We start from the raw sequence: 23,126 nt of genomic DNA on the forward strand, positions 1-23,126 counted from the left end.
GGTGCAGATATCCCTTTGATGTACTGATTTCCTTTACTTTAGATAAATACCCAATAGTGGAATTGGTAGATCGTATGGTAGTTCTATTTTTAGTTTCTTTTTTTTTCTTTTTGATAATAGTTGTTCTAACTGGGAAGAGATTATATTTCATTGTGGTTTTGATTTGCATTTCCCTGATGGTTAATAGAGAACCCTTCCATGCACCTCTTAGCCATTTGTGTGTCTTCCTTTAACAAGTGTCTGTTCAGGTCATTAGCTCACTTTTTTTTTTTTTTTTTTTTAAATTAGTTTATTTATTTATTTTTTGAGACAGAGTTTCACTTTTTTTGCCCAGGCTGGAGTGCAATGGCGCGATCTCGTCTCACCACAACCTCTGCCTCCCGGGTTCCAGTGATTCTCCTGCCTCAGCCTTCCAAGCAGCTGGGATTACAAGCATGAGCCACCATGTCCAGCTAATTTTGTATTCTTAGTGGAGACAGGGTTTCACCATGTTGGTCAGGCTGGTCTCGAACTCCCGACCTCAGATGATCCACCCGCCTTGGCCTCCCAAAATGCTGGGATTACAGGCGTGAGCCACTGCACCCGACCTTTTTATTTATTTATTTACTTAGACGGAGTCTCGCTCTATCGCCCAGGCTGGAGTGCAGTGATGAAATCTCAGCTCACTGCAACCTCTGCCTTCTGGGTTCAAGCTGTTCTCCTGCCTCAGCCTCCTGAGAGCTGGGACTACAGGGGTGCGACCCCATGCTCAGCTAATTTTTGTATGTTCAGTAGAAACGGGGTTTCACCGTGTTCGTCAGGCTGGTTTCAAACTCCTGACCTCAAGTAATCCGCCCACCTCAGCCTCCCAAAGTGCTGGGATTACAAGCATGAGCCACCGCGCCTGGCCTTTTGACTCACTTTTTAATGGGAGTATTTGTTTGTTTGTTTGTTTTTTTTTTGCTGTTGAGTTGTTTGAGTTCCTCGTATATTCTGAATAATAGTCTTTTGTCAAATGAATAGTTTGTGAATATTTTCTCCTGTTCAGCACAGGTATCCTCTTTACTCTGTTGTTTCCTTTGCTATGCAGAAGCTTTTTAGCTTAATATAGTTCCATTTGTCTATTTTGAGGTTTTTTGCCTGTGCTTTTGAGATTTTATCCATAAAAATCTTTGCTCAAACCAGTGTCCTGGAGTATATTTTCGTAGCCTCTGGTTTTGTTTCTAGGTCTTCAATCTGTTTTAAGTTGACTTTCCTATATGGTGAGAGATTGGGGTCTAGTTTCATTTTTCTGCATATGGATGTCTGGTTTTCCCAGCATGTCTTTTCTTCCGTGTACATTCTTGTCACCTTTGTCAAAAATCAGGTGGCTGTAAATACATGGACTTACTTCTGGGTTCTCTGTTCTGTTCCGTTGGTCCATGTGTCTGTTTTTATACCAGTACCATGCAGTTTCGGTTACTCTAGGCTTGTAATATATTTTGAAGTCGGGTAACAACTTTGTTGTTTTTGCCCAGGATCATTTTGACTATTTGGGCTCCCTATGAATTTTAGTGTTGTTTTTTCTATTATGTGAAAAATGTCGTTGGTATTTTGATAGGGATTACATTTAATTGGTAGATTGCTTTGGGTAGTATGGTCATTTTAACAATATTAAATCTTTCTGTTGGTGAACATGGGATCTTTTTTCATTTGTCTGTGTCCTCTGTTTCTTTCATCAGGGTTTTGTAGTTTTCTTTGTAGAGCTCTTTCACTTTTGGTTAAATTTGCTTCTAGATTTTTTTTATAGCTGTTGTAAATGGTATTCGTTACTGGTGTACAGAAATCCAGATATCCACGTGCAGAAGAATGAAACTAGACCCTCTCACCATATACAAGTCTGTCTAATGTGTGCTACTGATTTTTGTATGCTGATCATTGACTTTTCTTCCTGCTTTTCCATTTTCCCTAAGTTGCTGAAAGATTAGATGGCTCTTGGAGTTCTAGGACTGCTGTGGTCCCCTTTCCCACAGATTTTTGTTAATAGAAGTTTCCCTTAGTTTTTAGAGCAAAAGTCTCCTAGAGAAAGAACTCTCTTTTTTGTCTTAACTTTTTTTTTTTTCCCCAAAGACAGAGTCTCGCTCTGTCGCTCATGCTGGAGTGCAGTGGCCCGATCTCAGCTCACTGCAACCTCCGCCTCCTGGGTCTACGCCATTCTCCTGCCTCAGCCTCCCGAGTAGCTGGGACTACAGGCGCCCGCCACCTCACCTGGCTAGCTTTTTGTATTTTTTAGTAGGGACAGGGTTTCACCATGTTAGCAAAGGTGATCTCGATCTCCTGACCTCATGATCCGCCCGTCTCGGCCTCCCAAAGTGCTGGGATTACAGACTTGAGCCACCGTACCTGGCCTGTCTTAATTTTTCATTCCAAATTCATTTCTATATATGGATATAAAAAAACAAAACTGGCCAGGCACAGTGGCTCACACTTGTAATCCCCACACTGTGGGAGGCCGAGGTGGACAGATCACCTGAGGTCAGGAGTTCAAGACCAGCCTGGCCAACATGATGAAACCCTGTCTCTACTAAAAATACAAAAATTAGCCAGGCGTGATGGTGGGCACGTGTAGTCCCAGCTACTCGGGAGGCAGAGGCTTCAGTGAGCTGAGATTGTGCCACTGCACTCCAGCCTAGGTGACAGAGCAAGACTCTGTCTCAAAAACAAAACAAAACCAATTGTCACCTTGCTTTGTAGTATATGAGACCCGTTCTTCTCTGTTCTCCTTTCTGTAAAATGAGTTAGGTTCCAGGGCATCCCCATCCCAGTCATATGTTATCATGGGACTTCTCTAATGTGATTCTTCCTCCTTCCTTTCCTTCTACACAGGCTGGACTCTGTGAAGCTGAGCAGGAACAGATGCGGAAGATCCTCTACCAGAAAGAGTCTAATTACAACAGGCTTAAGAGGGCCAAGATGGACAAGTCTATGTTTGTCAAAATCAAAACCCTGGGGATTGGTGCCTTTGGAGAAGTGTGCCTTGCTTGTAAGGTGGACACTCATGCCTTGTACGCCATGAAGACCCTAAGGAAAAAGGATGTCCTGAACCGGAATCAGGTGGCCCACGTCAAGGCCGAGAGGGACATCCTGGCCGAGGCAGACAATGAGTGGGTGGTCAAACTCTACTACTCCTTCCAAGACAAAGACAGCCTGTACTTTGTGATGGACTACATCCCTGGTGGGGACATGATGAGCCTGCTGATTCGGATGGAGGTCTTCCCCGAGCACCTGGCCCGGTTCTACATCGCAGAGCTGACTTTGGCCATTGAGAGCGTCCACAAGATGGGCTTCATCCACCGAGACATCAAGCCTGATAACATTTTGATAGATTTGGATGGTCACATTAAACTCACAGATTTCGGCCTCTGCACTGGGTTCAGGTGGACTCACAATTCCAAATATTACCAGAAAGGTATTGTCTTGAGTGTGCCGCATGCATTTTCTCTGTGTAGATGTCACTCGCCCGGTGGCAAGCAGCTCAGTATCCCATCCTGGTGGCTCCTAATCATTTCGAAATTATCCGTCACTCCATTCTTTTATAAATCGGTGTGACAGCCTTCCCTTCCAAAAGGAATAGTATGATATATGAATTTTTTTTTAAGTTAGTGGATTTCAGGTTTACTTTTTTTTTTTGAGACAGAGTTCTGCTCTTGTTGCCCAGGCTGGAGCGCAATGGCATGATCTCGGCTCACCACAACCTCCGCCCCCCGGGTTCAAGTGCTTCTCCTGTCTCCAGCCTCCCGAGTAGCTGGGATTACAGTCACGCACTGTAATACAAAACCACCTCTGGCTAATTTTGTATTTTTAGTAGAGACGGGGTTTCTCCATTTTTGTCAGGCTGGTCTCAAACTCCCGACCTCAGGTGATCCGCCTGCCTCAGCCTCCCAAAGTGCTGGGATTACAGGTGCACCACACCTGGCCTACTGTATTTTTAAGACAATAGGCTACAAGCTGTCCCCGCCGTTCTTCCAGCCTCTCCTGCCTGCAGTGCCTTCCTGCCAGCTCAGCACGGTGCGTGGTTTCCCATGATTCCTCACCGTCGTTTCCACCTTGGTGCTAGCGCCAACCTCACCACGTGTCTCCGAACTAGGGACTGCAGGCTGCCCGTATGGAGCAGCTCAGCGGGGATTCTCTATCCTGATATGGCAGGAGCTGATTGGAATGACTTTGCTGTTTTAAGCTGTGGATCCGTTGAGTTGTTGAAAATTCACTTTATGTTTTGTTCTCTTCTTTTACCACCCCTGATTCCTGGGTGCAGGGAGCCATGTCAGGCAGGACAGCATGGAGCCCAGCGACCTCTGGGACGACGTGTCTAACTGTCGGTGTGGGGACAGGCTGAAGACCCTGGAGCAGAGGGCGCGGAAGCAGCACCAGAGGTGCCTGGCACATTCACTGGTGGGGACTCCAAACTACATCGCGCCCGAGGTTCTCCTTCGCAAAGGTACGTGCGCCACAGCCAGCTGCCCCGCGGGAGGTCTCCGTCTCTTCAGACCTGTGAGCCGAGTCTCCTTGGCTGTAGCTTTCCAAGGACCTGATGCTTCCAGTCATATTCTTGTCCTCATGGAAGCCTGAAAACTACTTATTTCCGCAACATAACAGGCCTCCCTTCTGCCTTGGAAATGATCTTGCTTCAGGGGGTTGGAAGACGTGCACCATTAGACAGTGTCTGCTGGCCCTCAGTCTCTACCTAGACCCAAGGGAATGACTCCAGGCCTCATTTTCACAGTCAAATGATGGAAACCACTCTGAGGGCCACGGGACCTCTGCTCAGTCTGCCCAGACCACACATTTCCGGGCTCTGGCTTTCACTTCTGTCCCAGGCTTCTGGCTGAGTTGTGCTGTGTGCAGCTGGTGCTTATGTGACAGCATTGGAAGGTCCTTTCTCTCTCATTCTCCCTGCTAGACCATAGCAAAAGTGGCAGGTGCCAGTTGTGTCAAATGACCAGTGCTCATAAAATTTGTCTCCTGGGTGGATGCTCCATTCTATCAGATACAACATCTGGCTCAGTAGACGAGGATTCCTTCAGTGATCCTGCATGGTCCACAGTGACGGTGGGTGTTCATCTGATTCTGTGTAATTAATCCAGAGACAGGCAGCCCCTGCCGCCACACGTTGTTTAAAGTCTTTGGAGCCAGCCAGACCCAGTTCAAGTCTGGGTTTTCTTTGCTAGCTGTGGTAATCCAGCACAAGTTACTTAACTGCTCAGACCACAGACATAGCAATAACGACCTTGAGAGGTTGTGAATAACCTTGGTGCCCAGAGAAGGTCTGCTTCCCTCTGCCACGTGCAGTATTCCCAAGGAACCATTGCTTGGGGTTTTTCTGCAGCCTCTGGTGCCAAACTTGGGCAGGAAGAGGTGGGACGGAGAGATAACAGAGGGGCCTGAGGGGGCTACCCTGGCATATGCAGCTGCAGGCACCCCCGGGCTGACCTCTTAACATCCCAGTTTATACTTAGCAAGGATTAGGTGACATCAAGACGAGCCTGGCTTGATGGGCCATGAGGCCCTGAAGGAAAAGTGGGAGAAAATGAAAGGTAAAGGAGCCCAGCCTACAGCCTCCCAGAGGTCAGCCCTGACCCAGCACAGGGAGCCCGTGAGGAAGGCCCAGCTCCGTGGGGGCCTCACACAAGGAGCGTTCGGCTTACCGTGAATTGTCTGGTGGGTTTTGCCCACGCCCTCCTCATCTCCATAGGCTTCAGCTTCATCCAAAACTGATGTAGAAGCCTCCCAGCAAGCTGCCCGGACCCTCCCCTGACTGTTCACGGGTTATAGCACTTTATGGTTTTCAGTTTCCGTTATTTTAATTGGTACCTCTGTCTGTGATCTTTAAGAACATAAAATTCTGGCTAGTAACTAGTTGCTAACACTAAAAATAATCTTTTTAAATTAAAAAGTATTTTCTTATTACAATGATTAAAATTACAGAAACCTAAGTGGCCACGGCTGCCGCCCCCACCCATTAGCATGCAGGTACTTACAAAGGTCCATCTGCTGAAACTCACCTCGGAGGAGAATTCGTGCCTGCGTAGGGACTGAGTGAACTTTGTCTTGCAGGGTACACTCAGCTCTGTGACTGGTGGAGTGTTGGAGTGATCCTCTTCGAGATGCTGGTGGGACAGCCGCCCTTTTTGGCACCAACTCCCACAGAAACCCAGCTGAAGGTAATGTGAGAGGAACCACGCGTCTGCTTGCTGCAGACATCTGATTTTCTCATGTACCCATGAATCTTTGGTCAGCATTCGCCCTCTTATTCTGAGTAGGGTAGGAATGGCAATTGTATATGATCGGATTTTTAAAAGTAATCTCACTACTTTTTAAATTATTATCTATTTTTAAATTTTCTATTTTGTTAAGCAAAGCCATGGAATTGGGCCCATTTTAATATCTGAAATTCTGTTAAACCCTTGGCCATCTGCCACCTTGTTATTTCCAGGCAAGAACAGTGAGGGTCAGTAAAGGTGTGCTGCAGACCCACCGTCTCCCCGCCCCACGCCTGCCCTGCAGAGAACACACGGAACTCCAGGAACTATAGTTGACCCCTCAGCAGTGGAGGGGTTGGGGTGCCAGCCCCCCTGCACAGTCAAAAATCAGCATAGAACTTTCGACTCCCCAAAAACTTTACTAATAGTTTGTTGACTGGAAGCCTTACCAGTAACATAAAGAGTCAGTGAACACACATTTTGTATGTTATATGTATTAGATCCTGTATTCTTACAATACAGCAAGCTAGAGAAAAGAAAATGCTGGCCGGGCACAGTGGCTCATGCCTGTAATCCCACTACTTTGGGAGGAACATAGGCTGGGCACAGTGGCTCATGCCTATAATCCCACCACTTTGGAAGGCCAAGGTGGGCACATTACCTGAGGTCAGGAGTTCAAGACCAGCCTGGGCAGCATGGCGAAACTGATCTCTACTAAAAATAAAAAAAAATTAGTCCAGCATGGTGGTGTGCACCTGTCATCCCAGCTACTCCGGAGGCTGAGGCAGGAGAATCGCTTGAACCTGAGAGGCGGAGGTTGCAGTGAGCCGAGATCACACCACTATAGTCCAACCTGGGTGACAGAGTGAGACTCTTTCTAAAGAAAAAAAATCGTAAAGAAGAGAAAATAGGTTTACTATTTTAATAATTGAAAGTGGATCATCATAAAGGTCTCCATCTTTGTCATCTTCATGTGGAATGGGCTGAGGAAGGGGAGGCATTGGCCTTGCTGTCTCAGGGGTGGCAGAGGTGGAAGAAAATGCTAGTGTGAGTGACCCTCAAACTGTTGTTCAAGGGTCAACTGTACATCTAAAGAAATCCGTTTCTTTATTTGGATATGATATCATTGTTTGCAAACTGTCAGCTGTGTGGTCAGGCTAGTTGTGCATATTCCTAATATTCAAAGTAGTTAAATCTGTCATTCACTTGATACTAAATTATTAGTGTTAAAATGACAGCCATTTGCTTTCTGAATTGAGTTACTAAGGATTGAATTGAGAATTAGAATTAAGAATCTGCAGTCTTCAGTGGATATACCAACTGACACACAGTCCTAGGAGTTTTCACATGCCCTAGTGGCCATGATCACCAAGGAGCCTAAATTAATAACCTTAATTATAAAAACCATCTAGTAAGGCCAGGCGCGGTGACTCACGCCTGTAATCCCAGCACTTTGGGAGGCAGAGGCGGGCAGATCATGACGTCAGGAGATCGAGACCATCCTGGCTAACACAGTGAAACCCCGTCTCTACTGAAAATACAAAAAATTAGCCTGGCATGGTGGCGGGCACCTGTAATCCCAGCTACTTCGGAGGCTGAGGCAGGAGAATCACTTGAACCCTGGGAGCAGAGGTTGCAGTGAGCCAAGATCACGCCACTGCACTCCAACCCGGGCGACACAGCGAGACTCTCAAAAAAAAAGAAAAGAAAAATAGGAAAACCCTAAAGTAAGGCTTAGTTTCACTCTAGGAACAGTAAAATTGGAATCTGGCATTATCCGCGCCCTGACTGAATTGCTGAGCTACTCACTAAATTGTCCACATGATGATTCAGATTTTTTTTATTCTGGTAAAATATACATAACATAAAATTTACCATTTTAATTATTTTTTAGTGTATAATTCAGTGATATTAAGTACCTTCACAATATTGTGCAACCATCACCACCCTCTATTTTCAAATGTTTTACTCACCCAAAAACCCATTAAACAGAAACTCCCCACCCTCCTGTCCAGCGTCTGCTCGCCTGTCTTCTGCTTCTCTGTGAGTTTGGCTATGCTCAGGACGTTTTTATTTATTTATTTTTTGAAACAGAGTTTTGCTCTGTATCCCAGGCTGCAGTGCAGTGGCACGATCTTGGCTCATTGCAACCTCTGCCTTCCGGGTTCTCCTGCCTCAGCCTCCCAAGCAGCTGGGATTACAGGTGCCTGCCACACCACCAGCTAAGTTGTGTATTTTTGGTAGAGATGGGTTTCATCATGTTGGTCAGGCTGGTTTCAAACTCCTGACCTCAAGTTATCCACCCACCTCAGCCTCCCAAAGTGTTGGATTATAGGTGTGAGCCACGTGCCTGGCCTCGGGACTTCTTGCAAGTGGAATCATGCAGTATTTGTCTTTTTGTGTCTAGTTTATTTCACTTCATGTAATGTCCTCAGGGTTCATCCATGTTGCAGCTTCCTAATAATATTCCACTGTATGAATCCCTGCTTCCGGTTCTTTTGATATAAACCAGAAAGTGGGATTGCTGGATTATATGGTCATTCCGTGTTTAACTTTTTGAGGAACTCCCAAACCGTTTGCCATAGTTGCTGCACCATTTTACATTCCCACAGCAGTGGCTGAGTGTTCCAGTTTCCCTACATCCTCAGTAAGTATTTTCCTGTTTTTGTTTTTTTTTTAAGTAGTAGCCACTCTAGGGGATGTAAGGTGGTATCTCATTGTGGTTTTGAGTTGGATCTCCCTAGTGATTAATTATATTGAATTTATTTTCATGTCCTCATTGGTCATTTGTATATCTTTGGAAATCTCTCTTCAGGTCCATTACTCTTTATAAATCAAGTTATTTGGTTCTGTTATTGTTGAGTTGTAGAAGTTCTGTATATTCTCTGGATACTAACCCCTTTTGAAATATATGCTTTGAAATCTGTTCTCCCATTTTGTTGCCTTTTCACTATCAGTAATGTCCTTTGATGCACAAAAGTTTTAAATTTTTATGAAGTCCAATTTATTTTTTCTTTTATTCCCTGTGCTTTTGGTGGCATGTCTAAGAAATCACTGCCAAACTCAACATCACGAAGATTTCATGCTGTGTTTTCTTCTAGGAACTCCACAGTTTTAGCTCCATGAACACACTACTTAGGTTCAAACCAAGCCTCCCACCCATCCATACACCCACTAACTTCCATGCCTTATCCACTGTCCCATCACCCCAGCTGGTAGCCAGTCATGCTGGCCTTGTTTCCTCCTGACTCTAAGTGTAAACAATAAAGAAGTGCCCTAGGTTTCGTCTTCACAGTAGACACATCTCTACAACAAGCGCATTTACTGAACGTCCAGATGGCTGGTCTGTGCAGTGGAGCACGTAAGGTCACATGGGGTCAGCCAGCTTTATTCTTCTCTATGAGGTTTCTTTTTCCTCTTTTTTTTTTTTTTCCTGAGACGGAGTCTCTCGCTCTGTCGCCCAGGCTGGAGTGCCATGGCATGATCTCAGCTCACTGCAAGCTCCGCCTCCCGGGTTCCCGCCATTCTCCTGCCTCTGCCTCCCGAGTAGCTGGGACTACAGGCACCCGCCACCTCGCCCAGCTAGTTTTTTGTATTTTTTAGTAGAGACGGGGTTTCACCGTATTAGCCAGGATGGTCTCGATTCCTGACCTCATGACCCGCCCGTCTAGGCCTCCCAAAGTGCTGGGATTACAGGCTTGAGCCACTGCGCCCGGCCGTTTTTTTGTATTTTTAGTAGAGACGGGGTTTCACCGTGTTAGCCAGGATGGTCTCGATCTCCTGACCTTGTGATCTGCCCTTCTCAGCCTCCCAAAGTGCTGGGATTACAGGCGTGAGCCACTGCGCCCGGCCCTTTTTGTTTTTCAAAACCCTAGTTGGCTGTTTGTTGACCACAATAAGTATTTGAATGAGTGCCATGATGGTTTGACAGAAATCCATTGCCATAGCTAAAGAAATAACTTTAGCTGATCACTTGAGGTCAGGAGTTTGAGACCAGCCTGGCCAACATGGTGAAACCCTGTCTCTACTAAAAATACAAAAGTCAGCCGGGCGTGGTGGCGGGCTCCTATAATCCCAGCTACTCGGGAGGCTGAGGCAGGAGAATCGCTTGAACCCAGGAGGCGGAGGTTGTGGTGAGCGAAGAGCGCACCACTGCACTCCAGCCTGGGTGACAGAGCGAGACGCCTTCTCAAAAAAATAAAAATAAATAAATAAAATAACTCGTAGACCATCATTCTCTTCATTTTTATGGAAAGCATAACATTCTTTGGCTAAACAGTATTTCTGATAGAAGAAAATCAGTATCTTTTTGTCTGTATTTGACTGGTCATCCTGGCCTCAGGCTGTGAGCCATCGACTGAAATGCCACTGACTTTTTAATGGCTGCTGAGATCAACAACTGCTGCTTCTGTGTCTATTCTAACTCCTCTCCTGTTGTGAAATTACACTTATTTGAAAGTCACCTCATCACATGCTGTCCCAGAACTGCCCAAGATGTGAGGAGAACCTAACACGTTGGTTCTGTTGTTCCTCAGGTGATAAACTGGGAGAACACGCTCCACATTCCAGCCCAGGTGAAGCTGAGCCCTGAGGCCAGGGACCTCATCACGAAGCTGTGCTGCTCTGCAGACCACCGCCTGGGGCGGAATGGGGCTGACGACCTGAAGGCCCACCCCTTCTTCAGCGCTATTGACTTCTCCAGTGACATCCGGAAGCAGCCGGCCCCCTACGTTCCCACCATCAGCCACCCCATGGACACCTCGAATTTCGACCCCGTCGATGAGGAAAGCCCTTGGAACGATGCCAGCGAAGGTAGCGCCAAGGCCTGGGACACCCTCACCTCCCCCAGTAACAAGCACCCTGAGCACGCATTTTACGAATTCACCTTCCGGCGGTTCTTTGATGACAATGGCTACCCCTTTCGATGCCCAAAGCCTTCAGGAGCAGAAGCTTCACAGTCTGAGAACTCAGATTTAGAAACCTCTGATCTGGTGGATCAGACCGAAGGCTGCCAGCCTGTGTACGTGTAGATGGGGGCCAGGCACCCCACCACTCGCTGCCTCCCAGGTCAGGGTCCCGGAGCCGGTGCCCTAACAGGCCAAGAGGGAAGCCGAGAGCTGTTTTGTTTTAAATTAGTCCGTCGATTACTTCACTTGAAATTCTGGTCTTCACCAAGAAAACCCAAACAACAAGACACTTTTGAAAACAGGACTCAGCATTGCTCTCAATAGGCTTTTCAGGACCTTCACTGCATTAAAACAATATTTTTGAAAATTTAGTACAGTTTAGAAAGAGCACTTATTTTGTTTATATCCATTTTTTCTTACTAAATTATAGGGATTAACTTTGACAAATCATGCTGCTGTTATTTTCTACATTTGTATTTTATCCATAGCACTTATTCACATTTAGGAAAAGACATAAAAACTGAAGAACGTTTGATAAGAAATCTCTGTGCAATAATGTAAAAAAAAAGAAAAAAAAAGGTAACACTGCTCAGTGTCACGGAGACCATTTTATCCACACAGTGGTTTTTGTTTTTTATTTTTTCCCACATTTCAACATTGTGATATAATGTTAAAAGCTGCTTTTTTTTTTGGCTTTTTGCATATTCTAGTATAATAGGAAGTGTGAGCAAGGTGACGTGGCTGTGATTTCCGACGTCTGGTGTGTGGAGAGTACTGCATGAGCAGAGTTTTTCTATTATAAAATTACCGTATCTTGCCATTCACAGCAGGTCCTGTGAATACGTTTTTACCGAGTGTCTTTAAATGAGGTGTTCTAGACAGTGTGCTGATAACGCATTGTGCGGGTGACCTCTTCGCTATGATTGTATCTCTTAGTGTTTTGTTAAAGAAATGCAGATGTGTAACTGAGAAGTGACGTGTGTGTGTGTCTTGGGTGTGATTGGATTCTTTTGTGGGGTGGGAAACGGAAACATCTGTCATATACTGAACTTATATACATCAAAAGGGATTAATACAGCTATGCCAAAAATGTTTAAATTAATCATGGACACACGTCCATTTCTCTAGTCCCTATGCTCTTTCATTCTTGGTAGAGCTGGTGTGCGGAATGCCATACCTCTGACCCTACTGCTTACCTTTTTACTGACAGACTGCCCACACTGAAAGCTTCAGTGAACGTTCTTACTCCTGTTTTCTTCTGTTACCATCAGGAAACTGAGCGATCTAACGGTTCTCTCACTTTTTTTGTTTGTTTGTTTTAATGTGCTTTGAAGTGTCAAATCTTAACTTGATTTAAACAATGCATATTTCTATCCTTTGTAAAAAGGCAAAGATTCTTCAGAATGACATTGGAATAAAAAAATAAGCCATACATATTTTCTTAGAAGTATAGATGTATGTGTGGGTGTACACATACACACCCACACAAACACAATATTCCTTATTTCAAATTAGTATGATTCCTATTTAAAGTGATTTATATTTGAGTAAAAAGTTCGATTCTTTTTTGCTTTTTAAAAAATCTGATGCTTCATAATTTTCATTATATTATTCCACATATTTTTTCCTTGAAGTTCTTAGCATAATGTATCCATTACTTAGTATATATCTAGGCAACAACACTTAGAAGTTTATCAATGTCTAAACTAAAAAAATAAAGATTCCTGTGTACTGGTTTACATTGATGTGAGTGGCATACTCTGAAGTCCGCTGTGCCTGTCGTCGTGACTGTCAGTGTTCTCGCTGTTTTACAGTCATGCTGTGTTGTTACTCACAGCACTCCGACATGCTTTCATGTGGTAGGTTCTTTCTCAGGAACTCAGTTTAACTATTATTTATTGATATATCATTGCCTTTGAAAAGCTTCTACTGGCACAATTTATTATTAAAATTTTGAATCCAAATCCCGTAGTTGGTGTCATGTCTCACTGGAGTTTGTAAGTCCTTGTCTCTCAGCATGTTCTAACTCCCGCACGTTTCCCCTGTGGCACACATGAGCCAGGGTTGCACAGCACAGACAGGGCTGTCTCAGGAATGGCTGGGGGTGTGGAAAAGCAGGCTTTCCAAGTAGACACACAGAGTCCAAATCAGGCTGTGGTTCTGTGACCAACTTAGGTAAAAAGGGAACAAAATATGCCTCGTTAGGATTATTGAGTGGCTTAATAAATATGGTGGGTGATCAAATAAAGCATGAATAAGAGCTCATTCCCCAGCATAATATGTTAAACTGAGGGGACAGTTATAGCTCCTGACCTTTCATTTTAAATGGTTGATGAGGCCGGGTGTGGTGGCTTATGCCTCTAATCCCAGCACTTTGGGAAGCCGAGACTGGCGGATCACCTGAGGTCAGGAGTTCAGGACCAACCTGGCCAACATGGTGAAACCCTGTCTCTACTAAATAACTAAATATACAAAAATTAGCTGGGTGGGGTGGTGGGTACCTGTAATCCCAGCTACTTGGGAGGCTGAGGCAGGGAGAATTGCTTGAACTTGGGAGGCAGAGGTTGCAGTGCGCTAAGATTGCACCACTGCACTCTAGCCTGGGTGACAGAGCAAAACTCTGTCTTAAAAAATTAGACTGGGTGCAGTGGCTCATGCCTGTAATCCCAGCACTTTCAGAGGCCAAGGTGGGTGGATCATCTGAGGTCAGGAGTTCAAGACCTGCCTGACCAACATGGTGAAACTGTCTCTACTAAAAACACAAAAAAATTAGCCGGTCGTGGGTGGTGTACGCCTGTAGTCCCAGCTACTTGGGAGGCTGAGGCAGGAGAGTCACTTGAACCCAGGAGGCGGAGGTTACAGTGAGCTGAGATCGTGCCACTGCACTCCAGCCTGTGCAAAAAGAGACAAACTCTGTCTCAAAGGAGATAGGTAGATGATAAAGATTGATGATATTAAGAAATCTGGGCTGGGCGCGGTGGCTCAAGCCTGTAATCCCAGCACTTTGGGAGGCCGAGACGGGCGGATCATGAGGTAAGGAGATTGAGACCATCCTGGCTAACATGGTGAAACCCCGTCTCTACTAAAAAATATAAAAAAACAAGCCAGGCGAGGTGGCGGGCGCCTGTAGTCCCAGCTACTCGGGAGGCTGAGACAGGAGAATGGCCTGAAGCTGGGAGGCGGAGCTTGCAGTGAGCTGAGATCCGGCCACTGCACTCCAGCCTGGGTGGAGAGCGAGACTCCGTCTCAAAAAAAAAAAAAAAAAATCTGGAAAATATAAGAGTTTGTATACTTTAAATAGGTACAGTTACATGGTTTAGAAATCAAACCATACTGGCCAGGCATGGTGGCCCACACCTGTAATCCCAGCACTTTGGGAGGCCAAGGTGGGTAGATCACCTGAAGTCAGGAGTTTGAGATCAGCCTGGCCAGCATGATGAAACATCATGTCTACTAAAAATACAAAAATTAGCTGGGCATGGTGGTGGGCACCTGTAATCCCAGCTACTCAGGAGGCTGAGGCAGGAGAATTGCTTGAACCTGGGAGGCAGAGGTTGCAGTGAGCTGAGATTGCACCACTGCACTCCAGCCCAGGCGACAGCAAGACTCTGTCTCAAAGAAAACATATATATAAAAGTGATATACAAAAAAACTCTCCTTCATTTCCAGTCATTCAATTCACCTCCCCACAGACAACAAATGATATTATTAATAATTTACTGGGCATTCTTAGAGGAATGAAAGTTTATGTGTACACAGTACAAGAAAAATATATATATACTTTTTGCCTCTTACAGAAATGAGAGAATATTAGGCATATTTTTCTGCATTTGCTTTCTTCACTTGGCAGTATGTCTTGGCACTCTATATAACAGCACATAAAGAAATTTATTTTTTTATTCTCACTGCATAGTATTCCATTGTGAGGGTATTTTAATCCAACCGGTCCCATATGGATAGACATATAGTTGTTTCTGACCTTTTCCGATTATAAACAATGCTAGAATAAATAACCTCATAACCATCATTTGTGTATGTGAAAGTAATTATGTGGACAGATTCCTAGAGGTGCAACTCTTGGGTGAAAAGTAAGGTGTATTTGCAAGGTGTATTGCCACATTGCGCTGTGCAGATGAGAGCAGTTTCTCCCTGGCTCCCTCCTGCACACTTTGCTGAACGTGCCAAGAAGGCAAGACCTGACTGCTCTTTATCTGAGCCATTTCTCAGGATTGGATTTGTAGGGAGCAACTTTAAGGGGTAAGATGATGTCTCTCTCCAAGACAAAGAGCAAGTTTGCTTGCTGCTTGATATAAAAAAGACAGATTCCCCAAGCTGGGTATACCTCAGCAGAACCATCTGGGTCTTCCCCCTTGCCCCAGTGGGACTTGGGAACAAGGGGAAACTGATGCAAACATGCGTTATGATGCTTGCCGTGCTATGAAAAATAAAGTCCTTTGTCTCTGATCTAGGAATCTTTGTCTTAGTCCAGCATCCATTAAAGCAGGGGTCCCCAGCGCCCGGGCTGCTGACTGGTACCAGTCCATGGCCTGTTAGGAACGGGTCTGCACAGCAAGAGGAGAGTGGTGGGCGAGTGAGCATTACTGCCTGAGTCCCACCTCCTGCCAGATCAGCAGTGGCATTAGGTTGTCATAGAAGCTGAACCCTATTGTGAACTGCACATATGAGGGATCCAGGTTGTGCACTCGTGAGAGTCTGACGCATGATCTGAAGTGGAAGAGTTTCATCCTGAAACCATCTCTCCCCCGTCCATGGAAAACCTGTCTTCCACATAACTGGTCTCTGGTGCCAAAAAGGTTGGGGACCACTCCACTAAAGAACGGGCTAATTTATTGCCTTGTAAAAGTAGGGAAGGCCATGGCTCATGCCTCTAATCGCAGCACTTTGGGAGGCAGACGCAGGCAGATCGCCTGAACCCAGGTGTTCAAGACCAGCCTGGCCAATATGGTGAAACCTCATCTCTATTAAAATACAAAAATTACCTGGGCATGGTGGCTCATGCCTGTAATCCCAGCTCCTCGAGAGGCTGAGGCAGGAGAAGTGCTTGAACCTAGGAGGCAGAGGGTGCAGTGAGCCGAGATTGTGCCATTGCACTCCAACCTGGGCTACAGAGCGAGACTCTGTCTCGGAAAAAAACAAAAAAAAAGCATAATCAAAAAGATCTTTGATATTAAGTCAATATTTGTAAGTAGTACTCTGCTAGGTTTTTGTGGTTTTGTTTTTTGGTTTTTTGATTTTTTGGGTTTTTTTCGGGACAGGTTCTTGTTCTGTCGCCCAGGCTGCAGTGCAGTAGCATGAACATGGCTCACTGCAGCCTTGACCTCCTGGACTCAAGTGATCCTCCCACCTCAGCCTCTCAGGTAGCTGGGGCACAGGTGCGCACCACCATGCCTGGCTAATTTTTTTATTTTTTATTTTTTGTAGAGACAGGGTCTCCCTATGTGGCCCAGGCTGGTCTTGAACTCCTGGGCTCAAGTGATCCTTATGCTGGTATTATTAATCCCATTACATCTTTTTCCATCAGTAAAAAAGCTTTTCCTTTACAAGAGCATTTTCCATTTCCAACAGAAGCCTACATTGAGAGGACAAAATGAGCTTATTCACCTTAGAAAAGAAGAATTTTATTGGACACTGGGATGAAATGCACACGGGTTATTGTGAGTTTTTTCCTAAGTTCACATCAGATGAGTAATGTGCCAATGTAACAGTTTGAGGGAGACACATCTCACAGGAGTGTGAAAACCCAATCATCATGCTTAAAAAGTACAAAGTGATTGGAGGCTGTTGTTACCGAGTGAAAACCACTCAAATGTCAGTGTTGTTCCTTTCAGTTCACATCAGACACTTAAAATTTTTTTGTTTTGACTATCAAACGTTTCAGAAAACTCAAGAGAAGGAAAGTCTGTCATATTTACTGATATTTTTGCTGACCATGTTCTTTCTTTTCTTCCTGATGTGCTAAGGCTTTTTCTTTTTATCTTTTTCTTTCTTTTTAGAGACCTTCCTTTAGCCGTTCTTTTAGGGGAGGTCTATTGGTGATGTTCCCTTAGGTTTCCTTCACCTGAAAATGTCTTCATGTCCCCTCCCTTCCTGAAAGGTATTTCCACTGGCTACAGGATTCTAGGTTGATAGTTTTCTTTCAGCACTTGAAAAATGCTGTGCTGCTTCCTCCTGCTCTCTGGTTTCTCAAGCGAATCTGTAGCCATTCTAATGATTTTCCCCTGTGGATAGATATGGTGTCTTCTCTGGCTGCTTTCAAGCTTTTCTCTTTGCTTACTTTTCAGAAGTTTAATTAGGAGATTCTTGGCTTAGATTTATTTGGGTTTTTACTGTTTTTGGTTCACTCAGCTTCTTGAATCTGTAGGTTTATTTTTATGGCCAAATTTGGGATCTGGGGAGTTTTCAGGCATTATTTCATCCAGAACTTTTTCATTCACACCTCTCCTTTCGAACTCTACTTCCACAACTCTACTGATACAAATACTAGATCTTTTGTTATAATTCTTAAGGCTCGGCTCTCCCACCTCCACATCCCCCTCCATTTTTCTCAGTTGTTTACATTGGATAATTTCTATTGTTCTAGCTTCCAGTTCACTAATTCGTTCCTCGGACCCTTTTATTCTGCTCTTGAACCCATTCACTGAGCTTTTTATTTCAGTTTTTTAGTTTTTGTTTTGTTTTGTTTGTTGTTTTTATTTTTTGAGATGGAGTTTCGTTCTTGGTGCCCAGGCTGCAATGCAGTGGCGCGATCTCAGCTCACCGCAACCTCTACCTCCCGGGTTCAAGCAATTCTCCCGTCTCAGCCTCCCGAGTAGCTGGGACCACAACCTCCACCTCCCGGGTTCAAGCGATTCTCCCGTCTCAGCCTCCTGAGTAGCTGGGACTACAGGCACATGCCATCACACTGGCTAATTTCTTTATTTTTAGTAGAGTTGGGCTTTCATCACATTCGTCAGGCTGATCTCGAACTCCTGACCTCAGGTGATCCGCCCACCTCAGTCTCCCAAAGTTCTGGAATTACAGGCATGAGCCACCATGCCCGGCCATCTTTTAGTTCTAAAGTTTCCATTTTTGAAGCCAAGTGTGGTGGCTCATGCGGGTAATCCCGGTACTTTGGGAGGCTGAGGCGGGCAGATTACTTGAGGTCAAGAATTCAATACCAGCCTGGCCAACATGATGAAACCCCATCTCTACTAAAAATACAAAACAGCGAGGCGTGGTGGTGCGCACCTGTAATCCCAGTTACCTGGGAGGCTGAGGCACGAGAACTACTTGACCCAGGAGGCAGAGGTTGCAGTGAGCCAAGATGGCACCACGGCAGTCCAGTCTAGGCGACAGAGTAAGACTCTCCAAAAAAAAAAAAAAAAAAAAAAGCCAGAATACAAGAGTTGGGGTAGGTGGGAGGAAAAGCAGTTTTAACTGGAGAGCCAGCAAACAAAGAAGATGGCAAAGTACCGGCTTACATTTTCAAATTTACCACTGGGTTTTCAAAGGGAAACTTGGTATGGGAAACATGTGGGAATGGTGCAGGGTGCAGGGTCCTGTGTGTCTTGTGCTGGTGGCTATCTTGGGTAATCACCTGTCCAAAGGTCTGATTGGCGTTATCTTGACTTCAGTCTGGTGGTGGTGGTGGACTAATTGTCATGACTCCCCCTAACTGGGAGGATTCTGCAGTGGGGGCCTCATGCCTGGTTTGTTTGAGATTAGCCTCTGGGGCTTCTTAAGCAAGAATGTAATTAGATAAGCATGCACTGCCAGAGGGGAGTGTAGAGAGGGAAGGAGTGAAGTGGTTCGAGGGGAAGGAAGGAAGACAAAGAAAGTGAGTGATTAAAATACATTTTTTAAACTGAGGTACTCGGTTACAGAGGGATTGCTTGAGCCCAGGAGTTCAAGGCTGCAATGAGCTGTGATTGCAACACTGTACTCCAGACTGGGCAACAGAGTGAGACCCTTTCTCAAAAAAAAAAAAAAAAAAAAAAAAAAGTAAAGTAAAATTTCCATTTCTTCCTCCTTCTAGTTTCTGTTTCTTTGCTGATGCTTTTTATCTTCTGTTTCAGGAGTGTTTGTAATTGCTTATCAAAGCCTTTCTGTTACGGCTGATTTTAGATTTTAGATAATTCTAACATCTCTGTCATCTCAGTGTTGGCTTCTACTGGGTATTTTTTTTTTTTAACTTACTTTTGAGATATTCCTAGTTCTTGGTGTGATGAATGATTCTTGATGGAAACCTGGATATTTTTGATTTTTTGTTGTAGCTGACTTTTGTTGACATGGCTTTGGCAGGGAAGGTGGACATGCTGCCTCATTATTCCCTAGGAAGGTAAAGTCCCCACTCAGCCTCTTTGGACGTTCAGGGTCGGGGGAGGCTGCTTGTTCCTGCTAAGCCAGGGTGGGAGTGCCTGCTTTCCATGCTGTGTTCACCCCACGGGGTGGCCTCACTGCCACTGGGCAATGGTCAGTGAAGTCCTGACTCTCCCAGGCCTCCTCTGCTGCACCCTACCCAGGAGTGGGAGGGGCATCTCATAACTGCCCGGTAGACTAGAAGTCCAGGCTCCCCACGGGGCAGGAAAGGTATCACCAGCCAATGGGGAGGAAAATCCCAGCTCCCTACCGGGAGTTCTCTGACATCACTTAGGCAGGAACATCGGGGTGCTTTATTGCAGCCTTGCAAGCATGGAATCCTAGGCTCCTCACTCAGTCATTGCTGGCACAGGTTGGGTGGAGCCACAGTTTTCTCTGTGGTGATTGCCTGGAGTACAGTAGTAATTGTCCAAGAGCTGCCTGGCTAGTCTACGTTTTTCCTCATCCTTTGGCTAGAGAAAGCAGTCTTTCATGGCGACTTTTTTTTTTTGTCTGCTTGTTGCTATCTCTGATTTTCCAGTTTCTCTATTCCAAGTCTGGGATATTGAGGCAAAAAGAAATTACACGGTGGAGAGTGTTCTAGAGGGAAAACTCTCCACCGTGTAATTCCTTAGCTACTGAGGTTCCTAAATGGTCTGCCTTCTCTCCACCTTTCAGTGAGACCTTCGTTTTGTGTGTAATATCCAGGAGTTCTACGTGTAATATCCAGGAGTTTTATGTGTAATATCCAGGAGTTCTACGTGTAATATCCAGGAGTTTTATGTGTAATATCCAGGAGTTTTATGTGTAATATCCAGGAGTTTTAGGTGTAATATCCAGGAGTTTTAGGTGTAATATCCAGGATTTTATGTGTAATATCCAGGAGTGTTATGTGTAATATCCAGGAGTTTTAGTTACTTAGCAGGAGAAATAAGGAGCAGTACACGCACTCTATCTTCCTAGAAGTGGAAGTGGGTTTCAATTTCAATTTAAATGGCAACTATTAATAGTTAAAATTCAAAATTCAGGCCAGGCATAGTAGCTCACGTCTGTAATTCCAGCACTTTGGGAAGCCAAGGTAGGTGGACCATTTGTGGTCAGGAGTTTAAGACCAGCCTGGCCAACATGGTGAAGCCCCGTCTCTACTAAAAAATACAAAAATTAGCCAGGTGTGATGGCACTCCAGTCTGTAGTCTCAGCTACTCGGGAGGTTGAGGCAGGAGCATCGCTGGAACGCGGGAGGCAAAGGTTGCAGTGAGCTGAGATCACGCCACGGCACTCCAGCCTGGATGACAGAGTGAGACTCCGTCTCAAAAATATTAATTACTTAATTGAATTAAAAATTCAGTTCTTCAGTCACACCTGCCACATTTTACATGCTCAGTAGCTACGTGTGGTAATGGTTACTATATGGGATAGCACAGGCATGGGAGGGTAGTCGTCAAGTTTGGCATGAACCTTTGCACTGACAAGCATCTTGCTGAATTCTGGGACTCATGCAAGTAGGTCTTCATCTCTCCCTTATGTGTCATGTGACGCTTGGGCAATGGAGAGAACACGGCATTCCTTGGGGATCGGAGTCGGCAATACCTAAGGTGTGTCCAGCACTGCCCATGGCTCAGCCGCCTCACTGCTGTAGTCCTTCCCTGCCTCACTGTTCTGACCATAGGGTGCCTACTGGAACCACCTGTTCTGACCAAATGGTACCTACTGGAACCACCTGTTCTGACCATAGGGTGCCTACTGGAACCACCTGTTCTGACCATATGGTCACATTGTGGTCATTCTCTTACATTCCCTGCCCCAATTTCTATTTCCCTATGTAGTTCTATCACAATTTTTAGTTAAGTCAATTGTCAATGTAATTATTGTTGACTACTAAAGTAGTCTTTGAGCCAAATCATAGATTGTGATTATAGTTTCTTGTCTCTTATTTGTACAAAATTTGTTTCCTCTTGGACTTTTTACCTTATTTCTTTTATCTTTTATTTATTTATTTATTTATTTATTTTGAGACAGTATGTCTTGCTCTGTTGCCCAGGCTGGAGTGCAATGGCACGATCTCAGCTCACCACGACCTCCGCTTCCCAGGTTCAAGGGATCCTCCTGCCTCAGCCTCCCAAGTAGCTGGGATTACAGACACCTACCACCACACCTGGCTAATTTTTTTGTATTTTTAGTAGAGACAGGGTTTCTCCATGTTCATCAGGCTGGTCTCGAACTCCTGACCTCAGATAATCCACCTGCCTCAGCCTCCCAAAGTGCTGGGATCACAGGTGTGAGCCACCGCACATGGCTTACCTTATTTCTTTCATTTGCTTTGATTTCTTTGAAACTACAGGGGTTTTTTCTTTCTGTTTTCTACAGTGGATCTGTCAAACAGCAGGCTGTTTTCCAGCAGCCCAAATGCCGTCTGCCTTCTCCTGCAGTCTGGACTGGCAGCTCTCCAAACCTGACAGACAGCTGTCACCTTGGGAGTTCTCTTTGTCACTTTTCTGTGTTGGAGTGCATTTTTGTCAAATGCTGTATCTTCCTTTTTCGTGATTTACTCTTGGAAACATTTTGAATTCTTGCTTGTATGAAAATGTTCCTCTTCTACTTGACTGAAAATATGAGAGGGCATAAAGTTCTAGGATAAAAACTAGCCCTGCATTTCGAAGTCATCAGTGCTTTACTTACCTGCTTCCAGTGCTCCTGTGTGAATCCAATGCTGTCCTGTCTCTCAAGCCTGTCTGAGCTATTCCCCCTGCTCTTTTTTTCTAGAAGCAGTTAGGATCATTTCTGTGTACCCAGTATTGTACATTTCATGATGATGTTCCTTGATATAGATTGTTTTCATTTATCGTACTCATCACTCTCAAAGCTTTCAACCTAGAGACTTGTGGCCTTCAGTTCTGGGACGTGTTATTCCATTACTTCTTTAACCATTTCCCCACGCTGTTCTCCAATCCCTATAGGTTGGATATTGATCTCCTCAATGGACCCGCTGGTATTGTTGATATCCTATCATCCATGTCTCTTTTCATTCCACTTTTTGGAAAGTTTCATTGACTTTTTCACTCAGGTTTTATATTAAACTTTTAGGTGCAGGCATTATCTTTTTAGTTCCCAAGAGCTCGTTCTTGGTCTCTAATCAATCTGTTCTTCTTTTATGTCTTCGATATTTGTCTTTATTTCTCTGAAGTTATTCTTTCAAGAGTTTTTTTTTGTTTTTTTTTTTTCCTTCTACTTCCTAAGTTGTACTTCCTCTGGGTTGCTTTTTGTTATCTTTGTTTTTTCTGCTTGTTTCAGACTTTCTCTTTCATGTTGCAGGCTTTCCTTAGGTGACTCTGACCATATTTACTTATATTATTTTTTTTTTTTTAGATGGAGTCTCGCTCTGTTGCCCAGGCTGGAGTGCAGTGGCACAATCTCGGCTCATTGCAACCTCTGCCTCCCGGGTTCAAGAGATTCTCCTGCCTCAGCCTCCAAGTCGTTGGGACTACAGGCGCCTGCCATCATGCCTGGCTGATTATTTTTTTTTTTCCTGAGACGGAGTTTTGCTTTGTCACCCAGGCTGGAGTGCAGTGGCGCGATCTCGGCTCACTGCAAACTCCACTTCCCAGGTTCATGCCATTCTCCTGCCTCAGCCTCCTGAGTGGCT

The 23,126-nt window shown here is 44.9% G+C and overlaps 1 protein-coding gene and 1 pseudogene across 1 annotated transcript in view; one reads left to right on the top strand and one right to left on the bottom strand.

Moving 5' to 3' along the window:
• LATS2 (large tumor suppressor kinase 2) overlaps window positions 1-13,089 on the top strand; it is a 93,527-nt gene extending 80,438 nt beyond the window's left edge. Inside the window, exons 5-8 of the mRNA XM_008021636.3 lie at window positions 2,845-3,427; window positions 4,274-4,456; window positions 6,073-6,179; window positions 10,754-13,089. Coding sequence (XP_008019827.3) covers window positions 2,845-3,427; window positions 4,274-4,456; window positions 6,073-6,179; window positions 10,754-11,248 — 1,368 coding nt within the window. The 3' untranslated portion in view covers window positions 11,249-13,089. The remainder of the gene's footprint in view (window positions 1-2,844; window positions 3,428-4,273; window positions 4,457-6,072; window positions 6,180-10,753) is intronic.
• A 3,732-nt stretch (window positions 13,090-16,821) lies between these two features.
• Window positions 16,822-16,918, bottom strand: LOC119620145 (small nucleolar RNA U13; annotated as a pseudogene).
• Between the last annotated feature and the right edge of the window lie 6,208 nt (window positions 16,919-23,126).

Source organism: Chlorocebus sabaeus, chromosome 3 (genome assembly GCF_047675955.1).
Source record: "Chlorocebus sabaeus isolate Y175 chromosome 3, mChlSab1.0.hap1, whole genome shotgun sequence".
NCBI classification, from domain to species: domain Eukaryota; kingdom Metazoa; phylum Chordata; class Mammalia; order Primates; family Cercopithecidae; genus Chlorocebus; species Chlorocebus sabaeus.